General features: G+C 45.5%; 1 protein-coding gene across 3 annotated transcripts in view; it reads right to left on the bottom strand.

Annotated features, from left to right (window-relative positions):
- The window catches only part of CCDC149 (coiled-coil domain containing 149), a 109,557-nt gene extending 87,426 nt beyond the window's left edge, over window positions 1-22,131 (bottom strand). For all 3 annotated transcript variants that reach the window (XM_088450612.1, XM_088450613.1, XM_088450614.1), the window contains exon 1: window positions 22,030-22,131. In XM_088450612.1, coding sequence (XP_088306738.1) covers window positions 22,030-22,077 — 48 coding nt within the window. In that variant the 5' untranslated portion in view covers window positions 22,078-22,131. The remainder of the gene's footprint in view (window positions 1-22,029) is intronic.
- Between the last annotated feature and the right edge of the window lie 4,654 nt (window positions 22,132-26,785).

Here is a 26,785-nt window from a genome sequence, read left to right as displayed (position 1 = left end):
TATGTAATAACACATCATACACAGAAAGAAAAAAGGTAACAGGCTAATCAAATGACCTAATTCAACAACTGTAGTATCTGTAACAATGCAGAAAAGAACAACGCAGGGAGGGCGTCCAGTGTCCCCTGTGGAATCGGAGAAAGGGATTTATCGGTAAGTACCAAAATCCTATTTTCTCCTTCATCCACTAGGGGACACTGGAGTCTCAATACAATGGGGACCTCCCAGAGCTTACATCCCGGGTGGGAGAGCGCTGAGAACCCTGCAATACTGCACGGCCAAACTCAGAAGCGGAGGCCGCAAAAGTATCAAATCGATAAAACTTAAGGAAAGTATGCTTTCCCGACCAGGTAGCTGCTCTGCAAAGTTGGTTTAATGAAACCCCCCGAGCAGCCGCCCATGAAGGACCTACCGAGCACGTTGAATGTGCGGTAATGCTACTAGGTGGTTGTCTGGAAGCCACCACGTAAGCCTGTCTGATAGCCAGGCGAATCCATCTTGAAATGGTTTGTTTGGACGCCGGCCAACCTGGACGGGCCAAATCAAACCTCATATATAAAGCGTCAGATTTACGGAGGGATGCCATCCGGTCCACGTAAATCTTAAGAGCCCTGACTACATCCAATAATCTTGAATTTGGAGAATCGCCTTTGAAAACCTTGACCACTATCAGTTGATTAATATGAAAAGCAGTCACTACCTTGGCAAGAAAAGATTTCTGAGTGCGTAACCCTGCCCTATCCTCATGAAAAATGAGGAAGGGGGGGGCGACAGGATAAAGCACTGAGTTCCGACACTCGCCTTGCTGAGGAGAGCGCCAACAGCAGAACCACCTTCCAGGTTAAATACTTCATCTCTACCCTGTGTAATGGCTCAAAGGTTTCAGACTGAAGGAAAGTTAAAACTAAATCCAAATCCCAAGGTGCAGTGGGCGGTATGAAAGGAGGTTGAATTCTGATGACTCCTTGTAAAAAGGTCTGAACATCTGGTAGCAAGGCTAATTTTCTTTGAAAGAAAATTGACAACGCAGATATCTGTACCTTTAAGGAACCTAGACGAAGGCCCGCTGTTAGACCAGCCTGAAGAAAAAGGAGGAGACGTGATGTCCTGAAAACTGCTGGAGGGTAATTACATCTCTCGCACCAAACAACATATGCCTTCCAAATGCGATAGTAATGCTGAGAGGTGACATCCTTTCTGGCTCGCATCATAGTGGGAAACACACTGGACAGGATCCCCTTGCTTCTGAGGACGGCCCTTTCTGTAGCCAAGCCATCAAACGAAGCCGCCTTAAGTCTTGATAAACGAACGGCCCCTGCAGAAGAAGATCCTCCTGAAGGGGTAGGGACCATGGTTCATCTATTAACAGATTTTGTATTGCGAGTACCACGCTCGCCTGGGCCAATCTGGTGTTACCAGTAGTACCTCTTTCTCGCTTGATTCTTTGGAGCAAGCGTGGAATGAGAGGAAACGGAGGGAAGACGTAGATGTAATGGAAAGGCCACGGAGCTGTCAGTGCGTCCACCGCCGCAGCTTGAGGATCCTTCGTCCTGGAGTAGAAGACTGGTAACTGGTGATTTACTCTTGACGCCAAGAGATCGGCTTGAGGACAGCCCCACCTCAGAGTCAGTTGATGGAATACCTGAGGATTGAGGGACCATTCCCCCGAATGGATGTTCTGCCGACTGAGGTAGTCGGCCTCCCAGTTCTCTACTCCTGGTATGTATATTGCAGAAATCGCTATTGCGAATTCCTCTGCCCATATCAAAATCCTGCTTACCTCCCTCATAGTGGCTCTACTTTTTGTGCCACCTTGTTTGTTTATATATGCCACCGCCGTGGCATTGTCCGACTAAACTCGGATCGCCTGACCCTTCAATATGGGATGCGCCATCTGAAGGGCATTAAACACTGCTCTCAACTCCAGAACATTTATGGATAGTCTTGCTTCCTGTTGAGTCCAGTGCCCCTGAAAATGATTCCCCAGGGTCACTGCTCCCCACCCTCTCAGGCTCACGTCCGTGGTGAGGAGTATCCAATCCCACATTGCAAATCTTCTTCCTGCCAACAGGTGAGAGGAATTCAGCCACCATATGAGGGATGTTCGTGTTTGAGGTGCCAAAAGGACCCTCTGATGCAGAAACAGGTGGGATCCTGACCACTGGGAAAGAAGATCCAATTGAAAGGTTCGGGCGTGAAATCTTGCATATTGTATCGCCTCGAAAGCTGCTACCATCTTCCCGAGAAGACGGATGCAGAGATGTACAGACACCCGGTGATGCTGTAAAACCGTGCGCACCAGGTGCTGAATGGGGGCAACCTTCTTCTGGGGCAAAAATACTTTTTGTTCCTTTGTGTCTAGTAATATTCCCAGAAATAGCAGGCGTTGTGTGGGGATCAGGGTGGATTTCTTGATATTTAGGATCCATACTCTGCGTTAGATGAATGTCCCTTAACAGGCGATCCCGTGACGAGGCCTTTATCAAGAGATCGTCCAATTCTGGAACAATGACAATACCCTGACGATGCAGCAGGGCCATAATCTTTGTGAACACCGTTGGTGCTGACGAAAGACCGAAAGGCAGGGCCCGAAATTGAAAATACGAGTCTAGTATTGCAAAACGAAGAAAAACCTGATGAGGGGGCCATATAGGTATATGGAGATAAGCATCCTTTATGTCGAGGGACACTAAAAACTCATCTCTCTCGAGACTCGCTATCACGGATTGGAGAGATTCCATTTTTAATCTGAAGACTCGCAGATAAGGGTTTAATTCCTTGGGCCTCATGGAGCCGTCCGGCTTGGGCACCACGAACAAACTGGAATAAAACCATTGACATTTCTGGTCTGATGGAACATTCACTATTACCTGAGACAATAACAGTTTTTGTATTGCCTCCTGGATAGCTATTCGTTTTTCTGCAACATGAGGTAAACCAGTCTTGAAAAAACGAGAGGGAGGCTGTATCCTGAAATCCAGTTTTAGTCCCGTATCTGGGCTCCCCAGAGACTGAGGTCTCTGTAGCAGGAGACCTCATCGCAAACTTTTGTGCAGCAGCGGTGAGGTCTCCCCCGGCAGCATCCATTGGTGTAGACAGGCAGGGGCAGTGGGCTGCCTATCCGTCCTCCTGCTGATTGGAGGTCATTCATTGTTAAAATAAGCCCTAAACAGGAGACAAATGTCCAGCTCCCAGGGCACACTTTTTTAGACTGGCGTGTGGGGGGGTATAGAGGGGGAGGAGCTAACTACTGTTAGATTTTTTTTAAGGTGCCAGCTCCCGGTTAACCCACTCCTATACCCCATTGTATTGAGACTCCAGTGTCCCCTAGCGGATGAAGGAGAAACTAGTAACAACTTTTAGAAGAAACCCAGGGCGAGTCCTAAGTACTATCCTGTTCTGGTATAAAAGTAGAAATGGGGAGTGACAGAAGAGCACCCTTAAATCTGACACTCTTCTGGCTGACGTATAGCCAGTAGAAGAAAAAGTCTTCGCTGTTAACCACTTGAATTCCACAGAATCCAGAGGTTCAAATGGAGGGCCCTGGAGGGCGCCAAGAACTACTGACAAATCCCAAAGGAGCCACTGGAGGGACAAAGGGAGGTTGAATCCGGAGGACACCCTGGGAGGAAGGTGTGGATATCAGTTAGTGGGGCAAGTCTACGCTGGAACCAAATGGACAGAGCAGAGACATGCACTTTCAGTGAGGCCGGGCGGAGTCCTAGGTCCAATCCAGCTTGAAAGAAGGCCAGGACTCTGGAAATCCTAAACACCTGGTGGTCGTAGCTTCAGGTACTACACTATTGGAAAAATGTATGCCACACTCTGTAGTAGATCCGAGCAGAGACTAGCTTACGTGCTCTGAGCATCGTTTTGACTACAGCGCTATAGAAACCTCTGGACCTCAGGAGGGATTTCTCAAGAGCCATGCCGTCAAAGACAGATGACCCAGAACCGGGTAAAAGCAAGGACCCTGAAACAACAGGTCCAGTCGTTGAGGCAGCAGAAACGGAGTGTTGATGGAGAGACTCCGAAGATCTGAGTACCATTGACATCTGGGCCAAGCTGGAGCCACCAGCAGGACAGTGCCTCCGTTTTGCTTAAACTTCTGAAGAACTTGAGGAAGAAGGGAGACTGGAGGGAAGAGGTACGCAACCTGGAAGGTCCACTTCACTGACAATGCATCTACAAAGGTTGCCTTGGCATCTCTTGTTCTGGACCCGTACACAGCTAGTTTGTGATTGTGTCGGTAGGCCATGAGGTCCACCTCTGGGAGATCCCATCTGTTCACTAAGAGTTGAAGTCTGCTTCCCAATTGAGAACTCCTGGAATGAATACTGCCGAAATGGCCGGGATGTGACCCTTGGCCCATGTCAGACAGTGGGACACCTCTGTCATTGCTGCCTGACTTCGAGTACCTCCTTGATGGTTGAGGCATTGTCGGACTGAACCTGTACAGGTTTTCCGTGAAGTATGTGCTGAGCCTGGTTGAGGGCCCTGTAGACAGCTCGAAGTTCCAATATGTTGATTGGCAGGGTCGATTGGACCAACGGTCCTAACAGGAGTGGGGACCGGTCACTGCGCCCCAGCCCCAGAGACTGGTGTCCATTGTTAGGATTAGCCAGTCCGGGATCCAAAAGGGGAGACCCTTGGCTAGATGAGATGTCTGTAGCCACCAAGATAGAGACAGACGCATCTCTGGAGAGAGCACCATCATCTGAACTTTGATACGATGGGGTAACCCATTCCACCTGGAGAGGATCAGCTTCTGCAAAGGCCTGGAATGGAACTGAGCATATTCCACCATGTCGAAGGTGGACACCATGGATCTCAGAACCTGCTTTGCCAAGTCGATCGACACTCAGCGACTGTGGAGATGTCTGCTCACTCCTAGTTGAATTGTGGAGATCTTGTCTGATATCAGAAAGATTCTCTGATCCTGAGAATCCAGCAGGGCTCCCATATTAATCATTTTCTGTGACAGATTCAGGGAGGACTTTTTCCAGTTGATTAACCATCCGTGCTTGTGCAGGAAAGCAATGGTTAACTGCAGATGGCGGTGAAGCACTTCTGGGGATCCTGCTAGGAGCAGGAGGTCGTCCAGATATGGTAACAGTCGGACACCCTGACCAGGTAGGTGGGCAGTCATGATAGCCATAATTTTGGTAAACACCCGTGAAACTGTGGATAGTCCAAAGGGCAGAGCCTGAAATTGGAAGTGTTGCTGCATAGCAAATCGGAGATATTGCTGATGTGAGGGCGCTATAGGTACGCGCCTGAATATCCAAGGATACCATGAAGTCCCCAGGCTCCATAGCTAGGATGATGGAGCGTAGGGTTTCCATCCTGAACCGGAGTACCCTGAGGAATTTGTTCAAGGATTTGAGGTTGAGGATAGGCAGAGGAGACAAATTCGGCTTCTGAACTAGAAAAAGAGTAAAATAAAAACCAGTCCCTCCCTGAGATAGTGGGACTGGCACAATTCCCCCATCTTGCAGAAAGGACTGTATTGTAAGGCCTTGCTCAGGTCTGAAGGAGGGCCATCCCCTTTACCCCAGTGCTAGCCAAGGCCCCGTAGGAAGACCCAGACTGCAGCCGGACGCTAAGGGGAGAGGTAAGGCGGGTCACTGCTCACGGCCAGCTACGAGCGAACGCATCTTTGCGAACAGGTTGAATCAGCTCCTTAGTTCTATATATGGGAGGTACAGGAAAACCCCTGAATACGCTTGTATGTTAGGGCAAAGTCCGAAAAAAAATGGAAAGATATATGATGACAGTAGAATAGAAAAACAGACAGGCAGAAATAACATATAACTGCAAACTAGCACTACAATCATCTACACAGACTCAGTGTCTAGTAGGCTACAGTGCTACATACGCAGACCCCAGGGAGAGGTATGTAGGGGGACCGGAACACCTGCATATCCCTGAGAGAGCTGTGGCTGTGCCTTAAGAAAATGGCCGCCGGATGACTCAGAGAGGGAGTGGTCCGAGGAGGAGAGCAACTCAGGGAAGCAAGACCTCTGTGGAATGGCGCCCCGAGTTGAGGGGCCGCTATAATGGAGAAGCTGACCTCCCCTTGCCAATTTTTTACCCACCGGGACACTGGTTCCTGCACCATGTGTACCCTGGTGGTCTAGTGGATCACGGTGGCTGGAGCCTGCGTCCACACTCAGCACCTCCACTCTGTCCCCTGAGACCAGAGGTATGACTGCCCGCGGTGACCCGCCTTACCTGTCCCCTTAGCGTCCGGCTGCAGTCTGGGTCCTCCTACGGGGCCTTGGCTAGCACTGACCCCGGGATGCCCACAGAGATCCCCAGATCTGTACTGGTGTTGTGGCGCCATAGGGGTGACGGAGCGGCAGAGCAGATGTTCTTATGGACAGTCTGCTGCTGCGTGCTCCAAGGTAGTAAAAGTAAAATAATAAAAACATAACGGGGCACAAATTAAACTGGAGGTGCCTCTGGCTCAGGGGCGGGGTATAGGGGGATGGACTGATGCATCCTGGGAGCTAAAGCTTTAACTGCGTGGTACCCGGATTCCTGATCCACCACCTACACCCCAGGTCTCCCTGTGGAGCCTATGGACCCTGAAGAAGAAACTACATATAAATTTAGGCATGGTGAGAAACCTAGTTTTTGGTTGCAAAGCACTTGTTTCTACTACTGAAGTAACACACGTCATGCTCCAAAACCGATCGGTGAAAGAAATTCTGGTTGGATACAGTGAAAGATCTAAAGAATTCAGAGTCTTTGTTCTTGTAACGGGCGTGGTTTAGATTGCAGACATTTATCTTGTCCACATGAGAATGTCGACATGGTCACAATGTCAGTGTCGACATTCATGTCGACGCTGATGAAATATTGTCATGATTAGAATATTAACAAAATGTCCCTGGTGGTCTAATTGTAACTTCCCTAGTTCGGTGGGTCCCAGTGGTGTCTTTCAGACCTGGTGGTCAGGTGCTGTTGACTTTTGGTGGATGCTACGGCAAGAATATCCCTAACATCTAACCCTAATCTAATACCTAACCCTAACCTCCCCTCCCGGTCCGTGCAGAATGTTGCCATTTCACATGTCAACACTGTGAACATGTCGACATTCTGCAGATGCCAACATGTTCAATGTCAACAGCATAACTGTAAATACATTGTAAGTGTTGACATTATGACTAATAATCTTGTAACCCTATAGATAAATTATTGCCGGAGAGGGAACATTTGAGCCCTCACTAGCAACTTCCATGCGCCTCCGCTGCTGGTTATTGTGACTCTAGTTTGTGAATGATATGAATATGTGCATTGTAGTAATGGCGACAGTGTTGATGCCTGAAACTGCGGAAACCGCAGTGAATTAATTGCGATGTAAGCCTCTTTTCTGAGAATGGCTCCTATGGGTGTTGCTGTTCTAACAAAAGCATGCAACATGTGGCCATAAAGAAAGGGACTTTTCAGCGTCACACTGCCACCAATTATAAGTAGCAGCATGGGAGCTGTGAGGAAAGGTCCACTTCTAGGTCTTAACACACGGAGTAAATCACGCTAACTGAAACGACCAACGCAGGAAATTTGACGCGGGGTAAACCTTGCGGCTAATTGGATTCCCCTATGTCTGACTACTTCTATGTGATATTCGGATGTACGCCAAGATTTGTAAAATTCTGCTTTATATTATTGTACTTTCTTTGAATTGGGCTTTCGTCCTTTCATCATTCTCATTGTAAATACTGTAGGTATATTGTGTTATGATGGCATGTGGCTGGAATTGAATATTTGAATAAATATTGCCATGGCCAAGGGGCATAGAGGTCCAGAGTGGTTACATAGCTGGCTTGTTCTCTCTTTGGGGGCGATTCAATCCAGCACGATGTGAATAGCGCCAGGAAGGGGTTCCCAGAGCTACTCAATTATCCCCATCGCACACTGCACTAAGTCGGGAGATGCCAGTTAAAGCGCCTTCAGCCGGATGTTAAGTCACAATGGTGTAGGTGCCACAGTAAACCAATAAGCAGCATCTCGACCGGCACTTAAATCGGATTTCTGCTAGCACCTGCTAGAAATTCTCTATTCAGACTTAACAGAGCGGTCAACTGAATAGCTCTGGGTAGTGGTACTCTTTCCCGGGGCAATTCACATCGCTCTCTTTAGGACAATTCACATCGCCCTCTTTAGGACAAATAGTTATTGAAGCAGGGTCTGAGATAATGGGTCACTGTCAAGGTACAAGGAGAGACACGAATGGCTCAGCTGACAGGGTGTCCCATGAAAGCAGACACAAGGGGCACGTAAAAAGCCACACTCTTCCTTACGCAGGCTTCTTACATGATATCTCCCTTGAATCTCGACATTGTTCGCCTGATTCAGAGGTGGAAGCCGCATCCATGCAGCAGGCAGTTGGCCGGTGATGTAAGTCTGCACATGCGTCCCGACTGTTACATCTCAGAGATGAAGTACAAAAATAAATGCAAGGTCAGTGGATTTTAGTGGGCGTACCTGTGAAGTAACGGGGGGGGGGGGGGGGGGGGTCAACGCGCAGGCCTGCTTCCCGAAAGCAGCCGTGTCCAAACACGCATAACTGCTCACACAGGACACCATACTCAGACGGAGAAACTGCAGCTGCCATAGGGCTGGAGCAGGTTTCGGTGATGCGACCGATAGAGTGTTTAAAGACACTCTGAGAAGGAAAAGTAATGTCAAGACGCTGCCATTGGGTGCCTCAGTTTAGATTAAATCGTCCGTGACATTAGGCCCTGTATCCATTTTAAATTACTCTTTATATTCTTGCAATTAATCTATATAATATGCAAGAAAGCGGGTCTGTCTCTCTATCCTTTATACATGGTCATAGGTTTGGACCTAGCTCCACCAAATTTGGCATGGTTTAGGGTGTTGCCTGGGTTTGAACCTTGTCAGGGCCACACAATCACTAAAAATAGGGAAACACTTAAGTTACACAAGTTCCAGGACTGACTACAGTGGAATTGGCAATCTGCCAAAAACCTGTGTGCAAGCTACAAAACTATAATTTTAATCTCACAAGCTGAGCAAACTTCATGACTCATGCAAGTTCATATTAAATCCAGAGTTAGTCCTTTTTAAAGTGACCATATATATTAGTCAGCCCTCTGTGCTTGCATGCAAGGGCGTAACTAGAACTTTATAGCCATATAGCAAGATCTTCAAAGGGCCCCCTCCAGAGGTAAAAAAACACACACATACATTTGCCCCCACACAGAGCCCATTCATGTAATGCCACACAGAGCCCATTCTCAGGTTATGCCACACAGAACTACCCATTATACATGTTATGCCATGCAGTAGTAGTGCCCCTTATACATTATGCCACACAGTAATGCCCTTACACATTATACCACACAGTTATGCCTTGTACAGATTATGCCACATAGTAGTGCCCCATATATTATTCCACACAATAATAGTACCCCTTACACATTATGCCACACAGTAATGCCCCTTATAACATTACACCACAGTAATGCCCCTTATAACATTTTACCACACAGTAATGCCCCTTACACATTATGCCCCCCCAGCCTCTCGCCTCCCCCTGTGTGCCAGCAGCAGCCAGCAGGTGTGGATATGGTGCCGGGCCGCCAGCTACTTACAGCTGGTGCACCGGCAGGCAGTGGCAGACATGGACATACAGTGCTGGCGCTATTAGAATAATGCACCAGTCCGGCAAGCCGTCAGGTGCTGCCTCTGCTGATTGGCTGCCGGTCCGAAAACTGATTTCCTCGCGACCAGCGGTGCTGTCTCTCTAGGTCTACCTACCGGTGTGCCAGCTGTAAGCAGCTAGCGGGTCAAGATCCAAATCAAGACCACTTACACCCAGGCCCTTCTTGGCGACCCTGATGGGACCGGCCCACCTTGTGTGCACGACTGGTTGCAGTGGGAGCGATGGGCCACAGAAGCAGCTCGGGCACCATAGCAGCTGCACCCCTTGCACCCACAGTAGTTACGCCTCTGTTTGCATGCATGTTAGCAAACTGCGGGGTCCTCAGGATCAATGGAATGGGGTTATAGGCGAGGACAATGTAAACAAGCAAAGGCTTGTGTACTTCAGGGTCCTGTCTTCAACCCAGGCAATGCCAGGTATCCCAGCTAGTATACAAAATTATATATATATATATATATATATATATATATATATATATATATATATATATATATATATATATATATATATATACACATACACAGCTATTGTGCTTTCAGTTTGGGCAATGCACTAAAATGGCTTCTAAATAGCCTAAAGATTGCTGTGCATAGAAACCAGTGGTGTGGGTGCCTGGACACTCCAAATATTTGCCATTAACCATGTCTATGCATGGTATTTTTAAGACATATGATGGGGGAGTAGAGCAGTGAACATTGCCTCATTTAAAAAAGTTGACTCATATAGTCGTGTTAGTATACCTAAGAAATATTTTTGTTTTTCTGCACAAGGCATGTATAACCTAGGGTACATTGCAATCACTTTTCCTGATTTTTCTAGTTACGCTTAGAAAAACACAAATGTTTGCTATGGCTTAAATCAACTTCACCAGTTTTTATACCTGTTACCTACTAAACAATCACTAGGGATGGCACTACCACTATACAAACCTAGACAGAAGGCCAGCGTAGGGGGAAGCCAAATACACTGATGAATTAGAAAATGTCGCTCATATAGGGGCCTATTTATTAAGATTGTGATAAATGCCCGGACACTATTTGCTGTGATTCCGGAACGTGTTTTGGGGCTATAGGGCCTGATTCAGACCCGGTCGCAAGCGCTGAGCGTTCGCAACCGGGTCGATGGTGGCCCAGAGCACATGCGCACGACGGAGCCGGCTCCATTGTGCGCATGCGCGAGACCAGGATAGCAACGGGCAAGCCGCCGTTCCGGGTCCCGGCCCTGATTCAGAGCGAGCGCTCTGTCAGAGCGTCCGGCTCTGAATCAGGGCCATAGATCATGTCTGATAACAAGATGTCCCAGCAAAGCCTAAAAGCTATACTTTTAACTCTAATACCAGCGGCACTTTACACTGTCAGTTTCTGTCCCGGTAGTGTTATTCTGGCCATACACCTGCACGATTTCGGACCAATTGGATGATTTTCGACGAGTCGTACGATGAATCGTGTAGAAATAGTGTCTTTTTTGAGTAGGATCCCCCGCAGCTCCTAAAACGGATCGTATGATCAGATATGCAGGCCATATGGTCCATCGCATGGTGTGCAGATCGTAACGTGTATTTTGTGCATGCGATGCATCGTGCGTCCATTCATGTCATTTCAATGACTTTTCCCTGATGATCACGTGAGACACACGATCGATCGTACGACAGATCGTGTGCAAAGAAAAACAACAAATCGTGCCGCCGGGACTGCCAGGGAGCTGCAGGGAGTTATGAGGTGAATCTGATCTGATGCTGGTCGTGCAGGCGTATGGCCAGCTTTACTGCGCTTCCACACTGTGATGGCAGGAGGAGGCAGAATATAAATGGAGTTTTCAAAGTTTGATAAACAACATAACCACATTTCCATACATCGTATAGGGACGGCAATGTGCTCTGAGTCCTACATTAATGCAGACGATAGCCAAGATATTTCTGGATTTATATGCTTAATAAATAGCAATCTATCTTCATTTAGTAACAATCCGGAAAATGCTTTTACAGCATATTTAACGAGGCAGATAGAGTTGATAAAAAGTTTCTTGATTTCACAGTGGCGTATCTATAATGGGTGCTGGTGTGCAGGGCACGCGTGCAAATGGGTCACTTGGGGCCCAGCATCGCACAACCTGCACCCAGATCATTGTGTGCTATACAGCTGTTACCACTGTGTGTAGTCAGGCAGCAGTGCCATCATTTGGGTGACATCTTCGGAAAGATGGCGTTGGTGCAGGTATACGCAAAGACTCGGGCACACTGCCTGCAATCTTCTGCACAGGCACCAACTTCTAGAGAATATCGCTGGAAAGATGGCGGCGGTCGGTCGTGTGGGGGAGGGTCCACTTCACAAATGCATTAATACTCTTGGAACTCAAGTACCAGCCATGACAATTACAGGTACTGCCATCAGTACTCATCAATCATTTCAATGCACAAATTACTTCTGACTGCCAGATTTAGGGATAAGCTAGGGTTACAGGAAGTTTATTTGCTTATGTAAAATGAGAATCATAAGCTGCACTTTAGTGAAATAAATGACTAGCTACTGGGATTTAGACCCAGCGTAGAGCAGCAATAAATTAATGTGTTCTATCACAGAAAAGGTAAAAGTACTGCAATTAATGAGCTTATCCTAACATTAGGGTTCAGTAACATATAAGTAGATTGTAGACATGTCACCCACTTATAGCTAATGTTCCACAAGGCCATTTGAAAGCCACACTAGCCCTAACACACACATCTAGCCCAAACACACGTCACAATTGCCATGACGTAAGTGACAGACCCAAAGATGATGACAGCTGACAGCACAGAGCATATGCAGTAATGGTGTAGTAGTGTATATGGACCCCTCTCCTGCACCCGGGCTGCCTGTGCAGTGTTCAGGCTAGATGCTGCAGCACGGTATAATGAGATGTACGGAGAGGGGGCAGGCACAGGGCACATCCTCACCTCCCAGTCCCCGGCCATCATCCGTATCTCCCCCAGCTCCACTCCTCATACTGCTACCGGGCTGCTCCAGCCTCAGCTCCCTGCAATCTCCACCAAAACTCCAGGTCCCGGGAACAGCGCATGCGCAGTGCCGCTGTGCAGACGTTCCCGGGGAGGGTTGGAGGATCAGGCAGCCAATCAAAAAGACAGGAGAGTGCAGGCGGGGGGAAATTCCCTGCCTGGGGGGGATTCCCTGTCCTGTCAGTGACGTCATCAGCACCGTGCTGCTGGGGCCGGGCCCAGCCTATTATTACTGTTATTATTAATGTATAGGTTATATAGTCATGCTTATATAGTAACCACACTACAAATGCAGCTACTGTACATCCAGTGTCTGTAATGCTGTACTGTGGGACTGACTGACACATGCTAATACTGCTGTGTACGTACACTCATGCTATCATCATGCAATCATGCTGTGCAGCTGTGACACATGCAGTGTGGGTTTTGTTTGTCTTCCAGGGTAAATAAGATAGAGTCAGATAGATAGAGAGCTGCTGCTGGGGATATATTTAGTGTTATTTATGCCAGATATGCTGCACACTGTGCACTATAGTAGTCACACATAAATTACCCTGCACTCTCACTAATTGACCTATTGCCTAAAATTAAGATACTGATCCTCTGCGCTCATCTTTGCATTACATAGTATATCAAAGAACAAAAAGGAATGTTGGATGCTGCTATAATAGCTATTACCCCAAAAATGTAATCGCCATGTTCCCCTGAGTGCTGAAGTATCAAATAACAGCTCCTTGTACAAGGTTCTAAGGTCCAGGTAGAGATTATTTTTATTTTTTCATTACTCCACTGAGGCCCTCACACATTCTGAGTGGAGGCCCAGATTTTTGGTTGTAGTGGCTGCTATGTGGGACATGGGGCCAGTAAACCATTACTGTGCTTCCTTGTGGTTGGCTCCTCCACCAACACAGCCATCTATGGGGTTGATTTATTAGGGGTGATTTGCGGCCAATGTGCTGTTGTGACAGCTTTGGAACGCCAGCAACAGCACCTTACATCTCTCCGATCTGCCCCTAAATCATGCGTTTTAGTCAGAGCCGGATTAGCAGCAGGGCAGCACCGGGGGCCTCAACACATAGCTACGTCACAAGTGTGGGGGCACTATGATATGCTGGGGTTTCTGTGTGTCATAATGTGAACTGGGGGCACTACAGCGTGTTTAATACACTTGTGGTTCCGGGAGTATTTACACAGTAGACTTTTTAATAACATCACTAGCATACAGTATCATAGTGGCAATTTTATTGGTAGGGGCCCCCACAAATTAGTTGCCCTGGAGTCTGCACAACCCTTAATCAGGCCCTGATTGTAGTTTGCATCCCCATACCAGGGCGTATTAAAATGCACAAATTGAAGCTAACGTATGTATGCACTGCTACATAACAATTTATTACCAGTTATTTATATAGCACACACATATTTCGCAGCGCTTTACCGACAATATTTGGCCATTTACATCAGTCCCTGCCACAGTGGAGCTTACAAACTGTATTCCCTATCACATGCTCACACACATACACACTAGGGTTAGTTTTTTTTGGGAGCCAATTAACCTAATAGTATATTTTTGGAATGTGGGAGGAAACCGGAGTACCCGGAGGAAACCCACACAAGCACAGGGAGAATATACAAACTCCACACAGTTAGGGCCATACTGGGTAATTAACCCACGACCTCAGTGCTGTGAGGCAGCAATGCTAACCATTACACAGTCTGTGCTGCCCAAACAAGCAATACTTCATCACTTCTAATTGAATTAACATGAAAATGTTGTGCTTCTCCCAGGCTTTCCTCTCTCCACTCCACTCCTACGCTCCTACTTTCCTTCCCTTCCTCTCTCCAGTCTTCTCTACACTGGTCACACCATCTTAGTAACGGCCCTGCGCAGATGTTTGGCTTTGCAAAGCCTCAGGTGGACGTTCTCAATACATCTCCCGGAGTCTGCAATATTTGCATATTTTTGCATACGCAGCATCAGGCCCAATATTTTTATTACGTGGTATGTTTGTTACATACTGTACTACTGTGTTGACTTGGACTAGACAGATAGATAGATATAAACACACACAAACAACTATATGTGTTATTACAGTATTATTTAAAATGTAATACAGTAAATACCCTTGCCCCAGATAGATAGATAACACTAATATCTATCTATCTATCTATCTATCTATCTATCTATCTATCTATCTATCTATCTAGGGACACTCACCAGCATTCATCAAAAACAGCAGAATGTATTCCTTACATATTCAGAATATCATCAACGTTTCGGTCAGCATGTGACCTTTATCAAGAAGTACAACTAAAGGGCCCCATACACTAATTGACAGATTGCCAGATCCTGCAATAGAATCGGAAACACCATAGATGTTCCGCGATTCGTCAGTGGATTAGTGAAATTCTCCATGTTAAATTTTGATCATGATCAGCAAATTAGTGAAATCCAACATGTTGGATTTCACCGATCCTCCAACCCTGCATCCTGTGGCGTATCTATAATGGGTGCGGCATGTGCGGGGCACATGGGTCCAGGGGGGCCCCGCACCGCACACCCTGCACCCATATTATTTTAAACTCACCTGTCCGTGGTCCCGCGTCAGGTGTCAGCGCTGCTCAGAACACAGGAAAATGGCCACCGCGGCCATTTTTCCGGCGTTCTGTGCACGCATAGTAGACTCCAGGCACACTCTAGTGCCCAGAGTCTACTAATGCTCCGGTGGCTGGCCAGCCGCGTCAGTCGACTGCCGGCCACCTGGGAGAGAGGAGAGGGCCCCACACAGGGAGTGCACACAGGCCCCCTCCTCTCTTAAGACGCCCCTGCCTGCATCTCTGCATCACAACAATCCTTCTCTAGGGGCCATGAGTCCAACGTTCACCAGGGTCAGCAAAACAAAATGCATTTTCGAGGCACAGATTGGAAGGGCTCCAAACCAGTATCTTACCTATGGCCCTTTAGCATCTTAATCCATCTCTGTTTACTAGGTTGAGTCTCCCATATCCAAAATGCTTTGGACCAGGGGTATTTTGGATAACAGAATATTCCGTATTTTGGAATATTTGCATATCATAATGAAATATCTTGGAAATGGGACCCCAATATATACACAGAATGCATTTATGTATTATATACACCTTATACACACAGCCTACAGGTAATTTTACACAATATTTTCAATAATTTTGTGGTTCAAGCAAACTTTGTGTACAGAAATGAAATTCATTTATGTTTCATATACACCTTATACATGGGATGCAATCAGGAAACCGGCTGACGTGATCCCGATGGCCGGATTCCCGACTGCTTTATCCCGGTGTGGGTTAAATGACAGGTGTCTATATCTAGACGCCTGTCATTTTCCCGACGCCAGGAGACAGGCGCCCGGCAACCCGATAGAAGGGATGCCGGGCGCCGCGAGCGGACAGCCGCGGGGGGTGAGAGTTAGGTTTAGCGCACCCGGGGGGACTTACGGTTAGGCACCCCACCAGGGGACTTAGGTTTAGGCAGCGGAGAAGGGGGGGGTTAGGGTTAGGCACTTGGGGGGGAGGTTAGAGTTAGGCACCCCTAAGGAGGGTTAGGGTTAGGTTAGTATATACTTACCTGAGGACGATCGGGATTTCCAGTGCTGTCGGGCTGCCACTGCCGGGATCTGTCCATCTGTCGGCCTGCCGCTGCCGGGAATCGGCTGGCGGTATTTCATACCGATTCCTTATACACACAGCCTGAAGGTATTTGTATACAATATTTTGTCATTTTGTGCCTTAGACAAAGTTTGTGTACATTGAACCATCAAAAATCAAAGGTTTCATTATCTCAGTCATGCCAAAATTATTCCGTATTTCGTAATATTCCGTATTTCGGAATATTTGGATTTGGGAGACTCAACCTGTACTACAGTATTTCATCAATACATTTACTCTTGGGTGTTTCCATATTCAACATAATCTACATAATAGTCACCATATTGTTAAAAATTTAACTTACTACTACTAAAAGTCTTCCAAATTTATAGTGCTGTACAAATAACAAAAAGCAATGCTGGTGGTGACTCCAGGCACATGGAAAAATACAGAAATACTGAATAAACTGCAATTCACCTGGCAAAATAAAAAGGTTTCCAAATCAGACTATTCTATAACTAGTTTGTAACTTGTTAGCTGAGTAATGGAAGCACTGCATCGGGGGAGGGGGGGGGTTTGCAGATGCGGGCATTTCGATGTAAGCGGCTGCATCCAAAGACACACACTAGCTCCCACAGGAAGCCATAATTAGATGGATTAAGTGAACGAAGAGGGAGGACAGAAGAGTGAAGGGAGATGAGATCAGAGATGTAAATGGGAGAGGAATGGGTGAGAACCTTGAATTGGGTTCTGAAAGGGAATGGGAGCCAGTGGAGGGCTTGCAAAAGAGGAGAGGCAGGTGTAGAGAGTTTGAAGAGGAAGATGAGCCGAGCAGCAGCATTGAGCACAGACTGGAGAGGAGAGAGATGGGATTTGGGGAGGCCAGCTAGGAGTAGGTTACAGTAGTCCAATCTGGACATGACCAGTGAATGTACAAGGGTTTTGGTAGCATCCTGGGTGAGAAAGGGTCTGATCTTGGAAATATTCTTGAGATGGAAACGACAGGACTGCGAGAGGTTCTGAATGTGTGGTTTGAAGGAAAGGGAAGATTCCAGGATGACTCCAAGACAAAGCACTTTGGGACTAGATGAGATAGTTATGCATCTAGTAATAAAGAAATAGTGGGACTTGATGTTATGTGGGAGGGTGGGAAGACTATCAGCTCAGTCTTAGACATATTAAGTTTGAGAAATCGCTGGGACATCCAGGAAGAGATAGCAGAAAGACAGAGATATGAGTCAGTAGAGAGGGGGAAAGATAAGGTGAGGAAAGGTAGATCTGAGTATCATCTACATAGAGATGATAATGGAGGTCAAAAGAACTGATGAGTTTACCTAGAGAAGACGTATAAAGAGAGAGAATAGGAGAGGTCCAAGAACAGAACCTTGGGGAACACCTACTGTAAGAGGCTGTGGGGGGGGGAGGAGTCGTCATGAGAGGAAACAGAGAAGGAACGGTCAGAGAGGTAGGAAGACAGCCAGGAGAGAGCAGTGTCATGTAGACCAAGGGAGTGAAGGATATGCAGCAGTAGAGGGTGGTCCGCAGTGTCAAAAGCAGCAGAGAGGTCAAGGAGAATGAGCAGGGAGTAGTGGCCCTTGGATTTGGTAGCAAGGAGGTCGTTGCTGACTTTTGTGAGGGCAGTTCAGTGGAGTGGAGAGAAAGGAAGCTAGACTGAAAAGTGTCAAGGAGGGAGTGGGAGGAAGATGAGATTCTTGAAATATGACTGTTTAAAGAGGGAAAGGGCAGCACTGTAGGATGACAGCATGAATTTGAAATGGAGAAAATCTGCCTGAGAGCGTGATCTTCTCCACTGTCGCTCAGCGGTTCGTGAACATTTTTGCAGGTATCTGGTGCATTTGGAATGCCAGGGTTGAGGTGTGGCTTTGCGAGGATGAGTAGTGATCGCCGGAGCAACAGAGTCAAGAGCAGAAGTAAGGGAGGCATTGTATAGGGAAGCAGGTTGTTCAGCGCAGGAGAAAGAGAGGATAGGGGAGAGAAGTGAGTTAAGTAGGGAAGAAAAGAAAGCAGTGTCGATAGCTTCAATGTTACGCTTAGTGATAGTGGCTTTTGGAGGTAGAGGAGGGGAAGGAGAGAGGGATAGGTTAAAAGTGAGGAGGTGATGGTCAGAGAGGGGGAATGGGGAATTGGAGTAGGCAGAAATATCACAACAGTGAGTGAATACCAGATCAAGCAAATGCCCACTCGCATGGGAGGGTGAGGAGGTCCATTGGGAGAGTCCATATGAGGACGTGAGGGTGAGTAGTTTGGAGGTAGCAGATTCTGTGGGGATATCAATAGGAATATTGAAGTCACCGAGGATAATAGAGGGAAGGTATGAGGAGAGAAAGTGAGTGAGCCAGGAAGCAGAGTTGTCAAGGAACTTGGAGGGAGGACCAGGGAGACGGTAGATGACAGCTACTCTGAGGTGTACTGGTTGGGAGAGGCGTATAGCATGAACTTCAAATGTGGAGAATGTAAGGGATGGTTCTGATGGTATATGTTGGTATGAGTAACCAGGGGATAGAAGGACCCCAACACCACAGCCATGGTGATCCCCAGGCCTAGGGGTGTGGGAGAACGTGAGGCCCCCCATAAGAGAGAGCTGCAGGAGAAGTGATGTCAGAGGGTAAAATCCAGGTTTCAGTAATGGCAAGGAAATTCAGGAGTTGGAGATGAAAAGGTCATGGGTGGGGGCCAGTTTGTTACAGACTGATCTGGCATTCCAGAGGGCAGAGGATAGAGTGACAGAGTTGATAGGAGAGATGTGAATGAGATTATCAGGGATTCAATAGCGTGGAGATGGGAATACTTTGGGAGACCGAGATGAATAGAGTGTAGGGATCATGCGTGCTCCTGTGCTAGGAGGGGACCCTGTAGGAAGTGGGCAGGGAGGGAAGTTAAGGAGATGTGGATGAAAGTGGGGGGAAAGTGACAGGGAGATAAGTAAGGGAGGAAAGATTACCCGTGGGGTAGTAGGATCCTTGGGGGTATAAGAGAAAGAAAATGGAGTAATGGGAGAAGAGGGGGGGAAGGCAGAGAGAGAAGGGGAGATAGGAGGAGGTGGAGGAGACCAGGGAAAAAGGATAGAGGTGGAATTAGAGGGCAGAACAAAAGATTAGCTAGAAAATGAGTGAAGGGAGGAGTTGAAGACAACATGGTCATGGTAAGGATGAGGTAAAGTGTCAGCCCAACAAAAATATATTATAGAGTTTTGAAAAAGTGGAGATAAGATGGGAGCAGAAATTGAATATTAGAGTAGAGAGTAGTAGTAGCTAGATGATGTAAGACTAGGCCAAAGAGTTAAGGTAAAATAAAAATACATTATTAGAGAGATAAGCTGACATTAACAGTATTCAGTAAGATTATCTGTTAAGCACAGAGGCAGCACAAATAGTAGCAAGTGATGTCCAGAGTTTTTGTAGCAACCAGAGTTCAGTTTTGAAAGTCCAGGTTATGCAGTCAGCAGGAGTTTGTAGCAGTGAGATTTTGAAATCACCTTTGTTGATGGTTTTTCTCCAAATATAGATTAGGTTTTTAGAAGTGCAGATCGGTTATTTCCCTTCTGTCCCACTTCAGTTCAACGCCGGTCTAACGCCAGTATTAATCTTAAAATGCACTTTTGAATGTGGCAATTCCAGCCAGGCTATTCCAGCCTACTAATGACCCATATGTAGGAGACTTGGCATGTTAAATTACTGATTGCTTACAAGCCCAGCACCCTCCCACTAATATGGCTAGCAATAAATTGAGTAAAACAAACACACAGCACATACCACTAGGCTAATAACAGGCTCAATGAGCTAACTAACAAAGAAACTAAAAACATTAAACTAATATACTATGCAGTGATATGCTAAATAACATTGCTTATCAGCAAAAGCCTGAGACTTGTAGTCCGTTACCTAAGTTCTCAGGCTGGCTAATATATATTCAGTATTCATATGATTACTTACAGTCCCGTTTTGTGTCTGGACACTCTTGCTGGTTTGCTGAGTGTTCGCACATGCACAGATTATTTACAGTTACATGTGCAATAGGGCTGCTCAGAGATCAGCGGAGGACTTCCGTTTTAATACACTTCAGCGCTGAGGCATCCTGCATTCTGCAATAAGCATCTATGCAGGATGCCCCTTTATGTGTCATAAACCCAGAAGTTCTGTCATCACAAGGGACGACTCTTTTCGGAAAAGGTGTCCTTTGCAATTTTAATCGTAACACTAGGTGCAGACTGGAGTTTTTAATCGCCAGTATGTCCCACTACCAGATAAGTGGGGGGATGTAACGCATCCATAATGCAATGCGTAGTACATCCCGCTCTTAAACTACATATGGTGAGGCTATCTGTCCTGTTAACACTCCACTTTGCCTGGGATGATGAGGACTGGGCTACACCTGGGTGGTGAGTTTGAGCAACTCCAGAGTTAGGTGCCTGTGAGTATGTTACCTACACTACCTCACAGACAGTCAGGGATACAGACAATGCCTATATTCTCTCACTGTCATGATTAATGTAAGTTATGTCTGAGGCTAAACTGTGTAGTATTTTAGGAGAAAAACTGAAAAGGTTTTTTGTTCATGGGATGGCATTAAAGTGGCAAGAGGATGGACTGTAGTGTAAACTCTTATGTATTGTGAGGCTGGACTCTAGTGAGACTGGTATGTAGTGTGAGGCTGGAATGTAGTGTGAGGCTGGTCTGTAGTGTGAGGCTGGTCTGTAGTGTGAGGCTGGAATGTAGTGTGAGGCTGGTCTGTAGTGTGAGGCTGGTCTGTAGTGTGAGGCTGGAATGTAGTGTGAGGCTGGTCTGTAGTGTGAGGCTAGACTGTATTGTGAGGCTGGACTGTAGTGTGAGGCTGGACTGTAGTGTGAAGCTGGAATGTAGTGTGAGGCTGGTATATAGTGTGAGGCTGGGATGTAGTGTGAGGCTGGAATGTAGTGTGAGGTTAGTCTTTATTGTGAGGCTGGACTGTAGTGTGAGGCTGGACTGTAGTGTGAGACTGGTCTGTAGTGTGAGACTGGTCTGTAGTGTGAGGCTGGACTGTAACTAGGAGTGGGCGCATGGTGTAGCCGCCAAGAGCGTAGGGCCTTGTGCTAGTTCTTCCACGCGTATTCACATAAAAGCAGAGGAGGGCCCTCCGAAACACGAGACACGTATACCTCGCTTCCCACTCCTGCCATTATGCTATGAGGCACTAATGTGCACTGGGCAGCCCATTTAATCACACCGTTATAAAACCAAGATGTATTACAGTGCACTACATAAATGGCCTCTGATTGCATAATGTCTAAGGATCATACATGTAATTATATTCACAAAGCACTGACAAAAAGCTACGTAATATTCATGCTGATGTACAGTTACTATGACTATGTCCATGCTATCACTCACATATGTTACACTGATTCTACACTACACCCAGGATGATCACAAGATCCTGGATTATCACATGATAAATAGCTCTAATTATATGCAGTTATCTACTTACATGTATACACTGTTGGCATAATAATATATACCATATATTCACAGATACATATAGCATGATAAAATTGGAAAGGTGGGTATGTGGCATGACGTTATTTCAGGGGCTCATTATTTCAGTGTATTATATTAATAGTATTATATACACTAGAATATTTGCAGACTGGAGATCCTGTTACGTGTGTATATATTAACATGCCTGCAGTAATGTCCAGATCCGTGACTGCAGCACTCACCTCACTGACAAGTCCTTGCCAGTCACTCTCTGTGCGATCATCCTGCATGATTACCAACCCTTGTTACTGCACACTGTAATCCAGTCATCCATAAGCAGATCACCATTGCTTGCACTGTTTATACTACGTCAGCTCTAACTAACCCTGGAAGGGAGGAGGAGTGTACAGAGAAAGCATATGTGACAAACCTGTTACACGACTCGTTATCAGCCTCTGTCCAATAGATCTACAATCCGCCTTATTTGTCTATACAGTAGCTCTGCCTGTTTGCTTTTAGAAATAATGTGATATTAAATTTGAAACATTTTACTATATACTCATGCTGCACTATTTGAAATACTAACATTTCCAAATGTACTATATCCAAAATGCTTGGGACCAGGGGTATTTTGGATAACGGAATATTCCGTATTTTGGAATATTTGCATATCATAATGAAATATCTTGGGAATAGGACCCCAATATACACACAGAATGCATTTATGTGTTATATACACCATATACACACAGCCTGAAGCTCATTTTAGACAACATTTTCAATAATTTTGTGGCTCAAGCTAAGTTTGTGTACAGAAATTAAATTCATTTATGTTTCATATACACCTTATACACACAGCCTGCATGTAATTGTACACAATATTTTTAATAATCTGTGCCTTAGACTAGGTTTGTGTACATTGAACCATCAAAAAGCAAAGGTTTCATTATCTCAGTCATGCCAAAATTATTCTGTATTTCGGAATATTTGGATATGGGAGACAACATATATATATATATATATATATATATATATAGTAAGAAGTGGAGAGAAAAGGGCACAGGTATAAATAGTAACATCAGAATCTGTGTATGAGATCTAAATGACACTCCTAACATGTCTAGACATATGAGTGGCAGCTTCAAACAAGTGAAAAATGTGTGTTTGCGAGTCTATAAATATCAAATAAAATATTAAAAGCCAGGAGCGTTTTAAGAGAGGAGGGGGCCCGTGTGCAGCCTCCGTTTGGGCCCCCTCCTCTCTGACGGCGGCTCAACGACATTGAGTGCTGCAGATTCTGGCTTAATGCTGGTGAGAGAGCAGTGAGGCTAGTGAAAAAATACCTATCAGTTGATAGTAGGTAATTCCCAGTGGTACAAGGTTTGTTGGTGCTGGGGTCCCTTGTGCGACCATTTTTGTGTCGACCTTTTTCATGTCAAACTTTTGACCCTGTTGATCTTTTGTACCTGTCGAACTTTTTACATGTCTAACTTTAGTGTGTCTGACTTTTGTCTGTGTCGACCTTTTTTTTTTGTCTAACTAATAACTGTCTAACATCTGGTGTCTATCTAGACATTGTCTAACTAATTACTGTCTGTCTATAGTCCGGAACCCGACTCCAGTGAGGGACAAAGGCAGGCAAATGGAAGGAGGTGTAAGTCCTGAGTGACCCCTGTGGAGGTGGAAATTAACCCAAGAGGTCTTTTGTTCTGTGAGGTGTTACATTGCTCTACTGGTTATGAATAAAACAGGCATATGGACAAGGGCTAAACAAAGGCTAAAAAGTATTACACATTACATTTCCTCACCGTATTACAGTATATAATATACCTGCTAATGCAAAAGTATAAGTCTTGTGAATGAACACACATACACTAGCAGACATATAGGGGAACAAAAGGACTAAAAAGTTAATTAATCGCTGCAGGCAATGAGATGCTGCAAATACATTTTTAACACACATTTCATTTCCTCACACCAGCACTACTCAGCAACAGGATTCGTGCCCTGTTTTCAGTACTGGCAGCAGAAGTAGCTCTTTTGTATGTTTCACTGTGCCATTAGCACGGAACTCTCATCCCCAGTCTGATGCCTAGCATGACTGGCGAAAGCAGATCCCAGTACTTGTAAATGCACAGTCTTTGATTCATCTTCTTTAGAGACACTGGTCTATATTGACCCTTCCATTGAAGTTTTGTAATTTAATTCCCAGTGCATTGAGGGCTGCTTCATAGATTTATACACATTATTTCATATATATGAGTTCAGGCCCGCCAAGAGCCGCGGCGGGCCCGGGTAACAGGGGGCGTGGCCTAATCGCGGAAGGCGAGGCCACACTCCCTTCCCGAAAAAAAGAAAAAGCTTTGCAGCGCCGCGAAGCGGCGCCTGCAGCTCAGCACACGCTGTGTGCTGGGCTGCTGTGAGGGAGGGCTGGCGGCACCGGACCCGTGCCCCTCAGGAAGCCCAGGTAATCTGTACCCGCTCCCCCCCTCTCGGCGCCCATGTATGAGTTACTGGTCATCGGTCTGTTTCTCTTGATGCAATTTTAATGTGTGTATTTTCACTATGTATTTCTGTATTTTTTCTTCATATTTTTGCCAATATTCACCCCTAACGTGAATATTTATTATTATTTATTGCTATACATACACCATTTCCGCACATGTTTTGTATCTGTTCATTTACCTATCTTGTTATTTTGATCTGCTTACCCTATGCCCTGCATCCATTAGGATATAGATATATATATATATTGTGATAGGATCACTGGTAAAGTGGTCTGTGGCAGGTACATTTGTCCCAGATTCCTGTCTTATGTGTTTTAAATCTCCAGGAGAAAGTCTGCAGTGTAGCAGGCTTGAGTCTCGGCTTTTTGAAAAGCCGGTTTGGGACCTGGGGGTTGTGGGTGAGAGGAGAGGGAGGGCTCCACCCACAACCACTCCAGGTTTTGGGCCTTGCAGCCTGGTAACAGGCTTGTTAGGGTTTCCACCTGAAAGTGGCCAATATAAGCCTAGTTTGTTTAGGGCTGAGTGTCTCACCTGGGAGAGCAGGCAGGGAGTTTGCTCAGAGACACTTGAAAACCTAACTGTGAGTGTTGTGCTGTGCCTTTGTTGCTGGTGAGGGCATTAGGCCCTGCCAGGTTCTGGTAGTGAGGGAACCACCTGTGAAGTTAGTGCCCCGACAGGGCTAGGATTTATGTTTATGTTTTCTTTATATTATTTCTGACATTGTACAATAAAGACTGGCGCCGACCAGCTTGTACTCGCATCCAGACTGGTGTGCTGCTTCCCTGCTGCTGTGGGTGTGTGTAAGAAAAGAGTCAATCTACCCAGGAGAGGGAACCCCTAATCTGACTGTGTCACAATATATATATATATATATATATATATACACCATGCAGCAGGCGGCACTCAGAGACTATTGTATAGATGCAAAGTTTATTCAGTCATTGACGTTTCGGGGCAACACACCCCTTCCTCAAGATGCAATATACAGAATAACACCAAATAACAGTGTTTAAATAACTCACCCCATTAGTGGTTCTGTTTCCGTTCCCTCCTGCACGCTGGAGCGGTTTCCGGTCAGTGTTCTCCGTTCACCAGACACCATCTGCATCCCGGAAGTCACATCATCAGGTCCCGCCCGGCACACATTGAGGACGTGTCAGAGATAATTCCAGTAGGGTGACCATAGTCACCGCTATGGAAACAATAATGATCTCATGATATACACACTTCCTCACAATCGAAAAGAAAATATAAAAAAATTAAAGTGCATATAATAAACAAGCAACAAACAAGATAAAAAAATATATAGGGTGACGTGATAAAAAATATGAATCATCTCTGAAAAATAAGAAAAAAAATAACTAATAAGTACATATAAATGCAAAAAAAATGAATGATCATGCATGTGCTGGATAATACGGCATAAAAAACTGTGTAAAGATAGCAAACTTTGTAAAAATATATAAAGACTATCATGTGTAGAAAAAACTGTGTGCTAACAAATGTTATTATTCATTTATTGAAAAAATGATGTGTGCTGAAATTTTTTTTATATATTACATTTTTAAAAAAACAAATACGTGTTCTGTGATGACTACATTAATGATGATGTCATCCTAATAGTGAACAAAATGTAAAAAAGAATATATAGCTCACATCTAACGTGCCTAAATTAGAGAAAATTCTTACAAGATTAAAAACACAAGAACTACTTTCTTCTAACATATATGAATGTTAATAATATGTCAATAGCAAAATCTTAAGATATATATAGCACTTGAGTTCCAAAAAGATAATTCCCCCCCCCAAAAAAAAAAAACTTGAAGCAGCTTGGATTTTCCGATTAGACACAATATATCCAGGAGTGCTCAATGAATCCTTAGGATTGAGTTGTTTTTTGTGATTAGCAATAATACTCTGCTTTCTCATTTCTGTATTGGAGGTCATATAACTATATATTTTTTGGGGGAATTATCTTTTTGGAAATCATGTGCTATATATATCTTAAGATTTTACTATTGACATATTATTAACATTCATATATGTTAGAAGAAAGCAATTCTTGTGTTTTTAATCTTGTAAGAAGCTTCTCTAATTTAGGCACGTTAGATGTGAGCTATATATTCTTTTTTACATTTTGTTCACTATGAGGATGACCATGTATGTAGTCATCACAGAACACGTATTTTTAAAAAAAAAAAATGTAATATATAAAAAAAATTTCAGCACGCATCATTTTTTCAATAAATGAATAATAACATTTTTTTTAGCACACATTGGCCCTCATTCAGACCCACTCGCGAGCGTCTGTCCGCTCGCAAGTGGGTCGATGGTCCGCACTGCGCATGCGCACGACGGAGGGAGCTCCGTCGTGCGCATGCGCGAGACGCGACGAGCGAAGGACTTTCCTTCGCTCGGAGTGTCTCATCAAAGGGGGCGTGCTGTCGATGGTGACTGACAGCACGCCCCCTTTGGTGGGCGTGCCTGCCAG

The sequence above is a fragment of the Taudactylus pleione genome, unplaced genomic scaffold (genome assembly GCF_031769625.1).
Source record: "Taudactylus pleione unplaced genomic scaffold, aTauple2 ptg000520l, whole genome shotgun sequence".
In the NCBI taxonomy this organism is placed as follows: Eukaryota; Metazoa; Chordata; class Amphibia; order Anura; family Myobatrachidae; genus Taudactylus; species Taudactylus pleione.
Note: the sequence above shows the minus strand (reverse complement) of the source record. Positions and strands in the feature narration are given on the sequence as shown.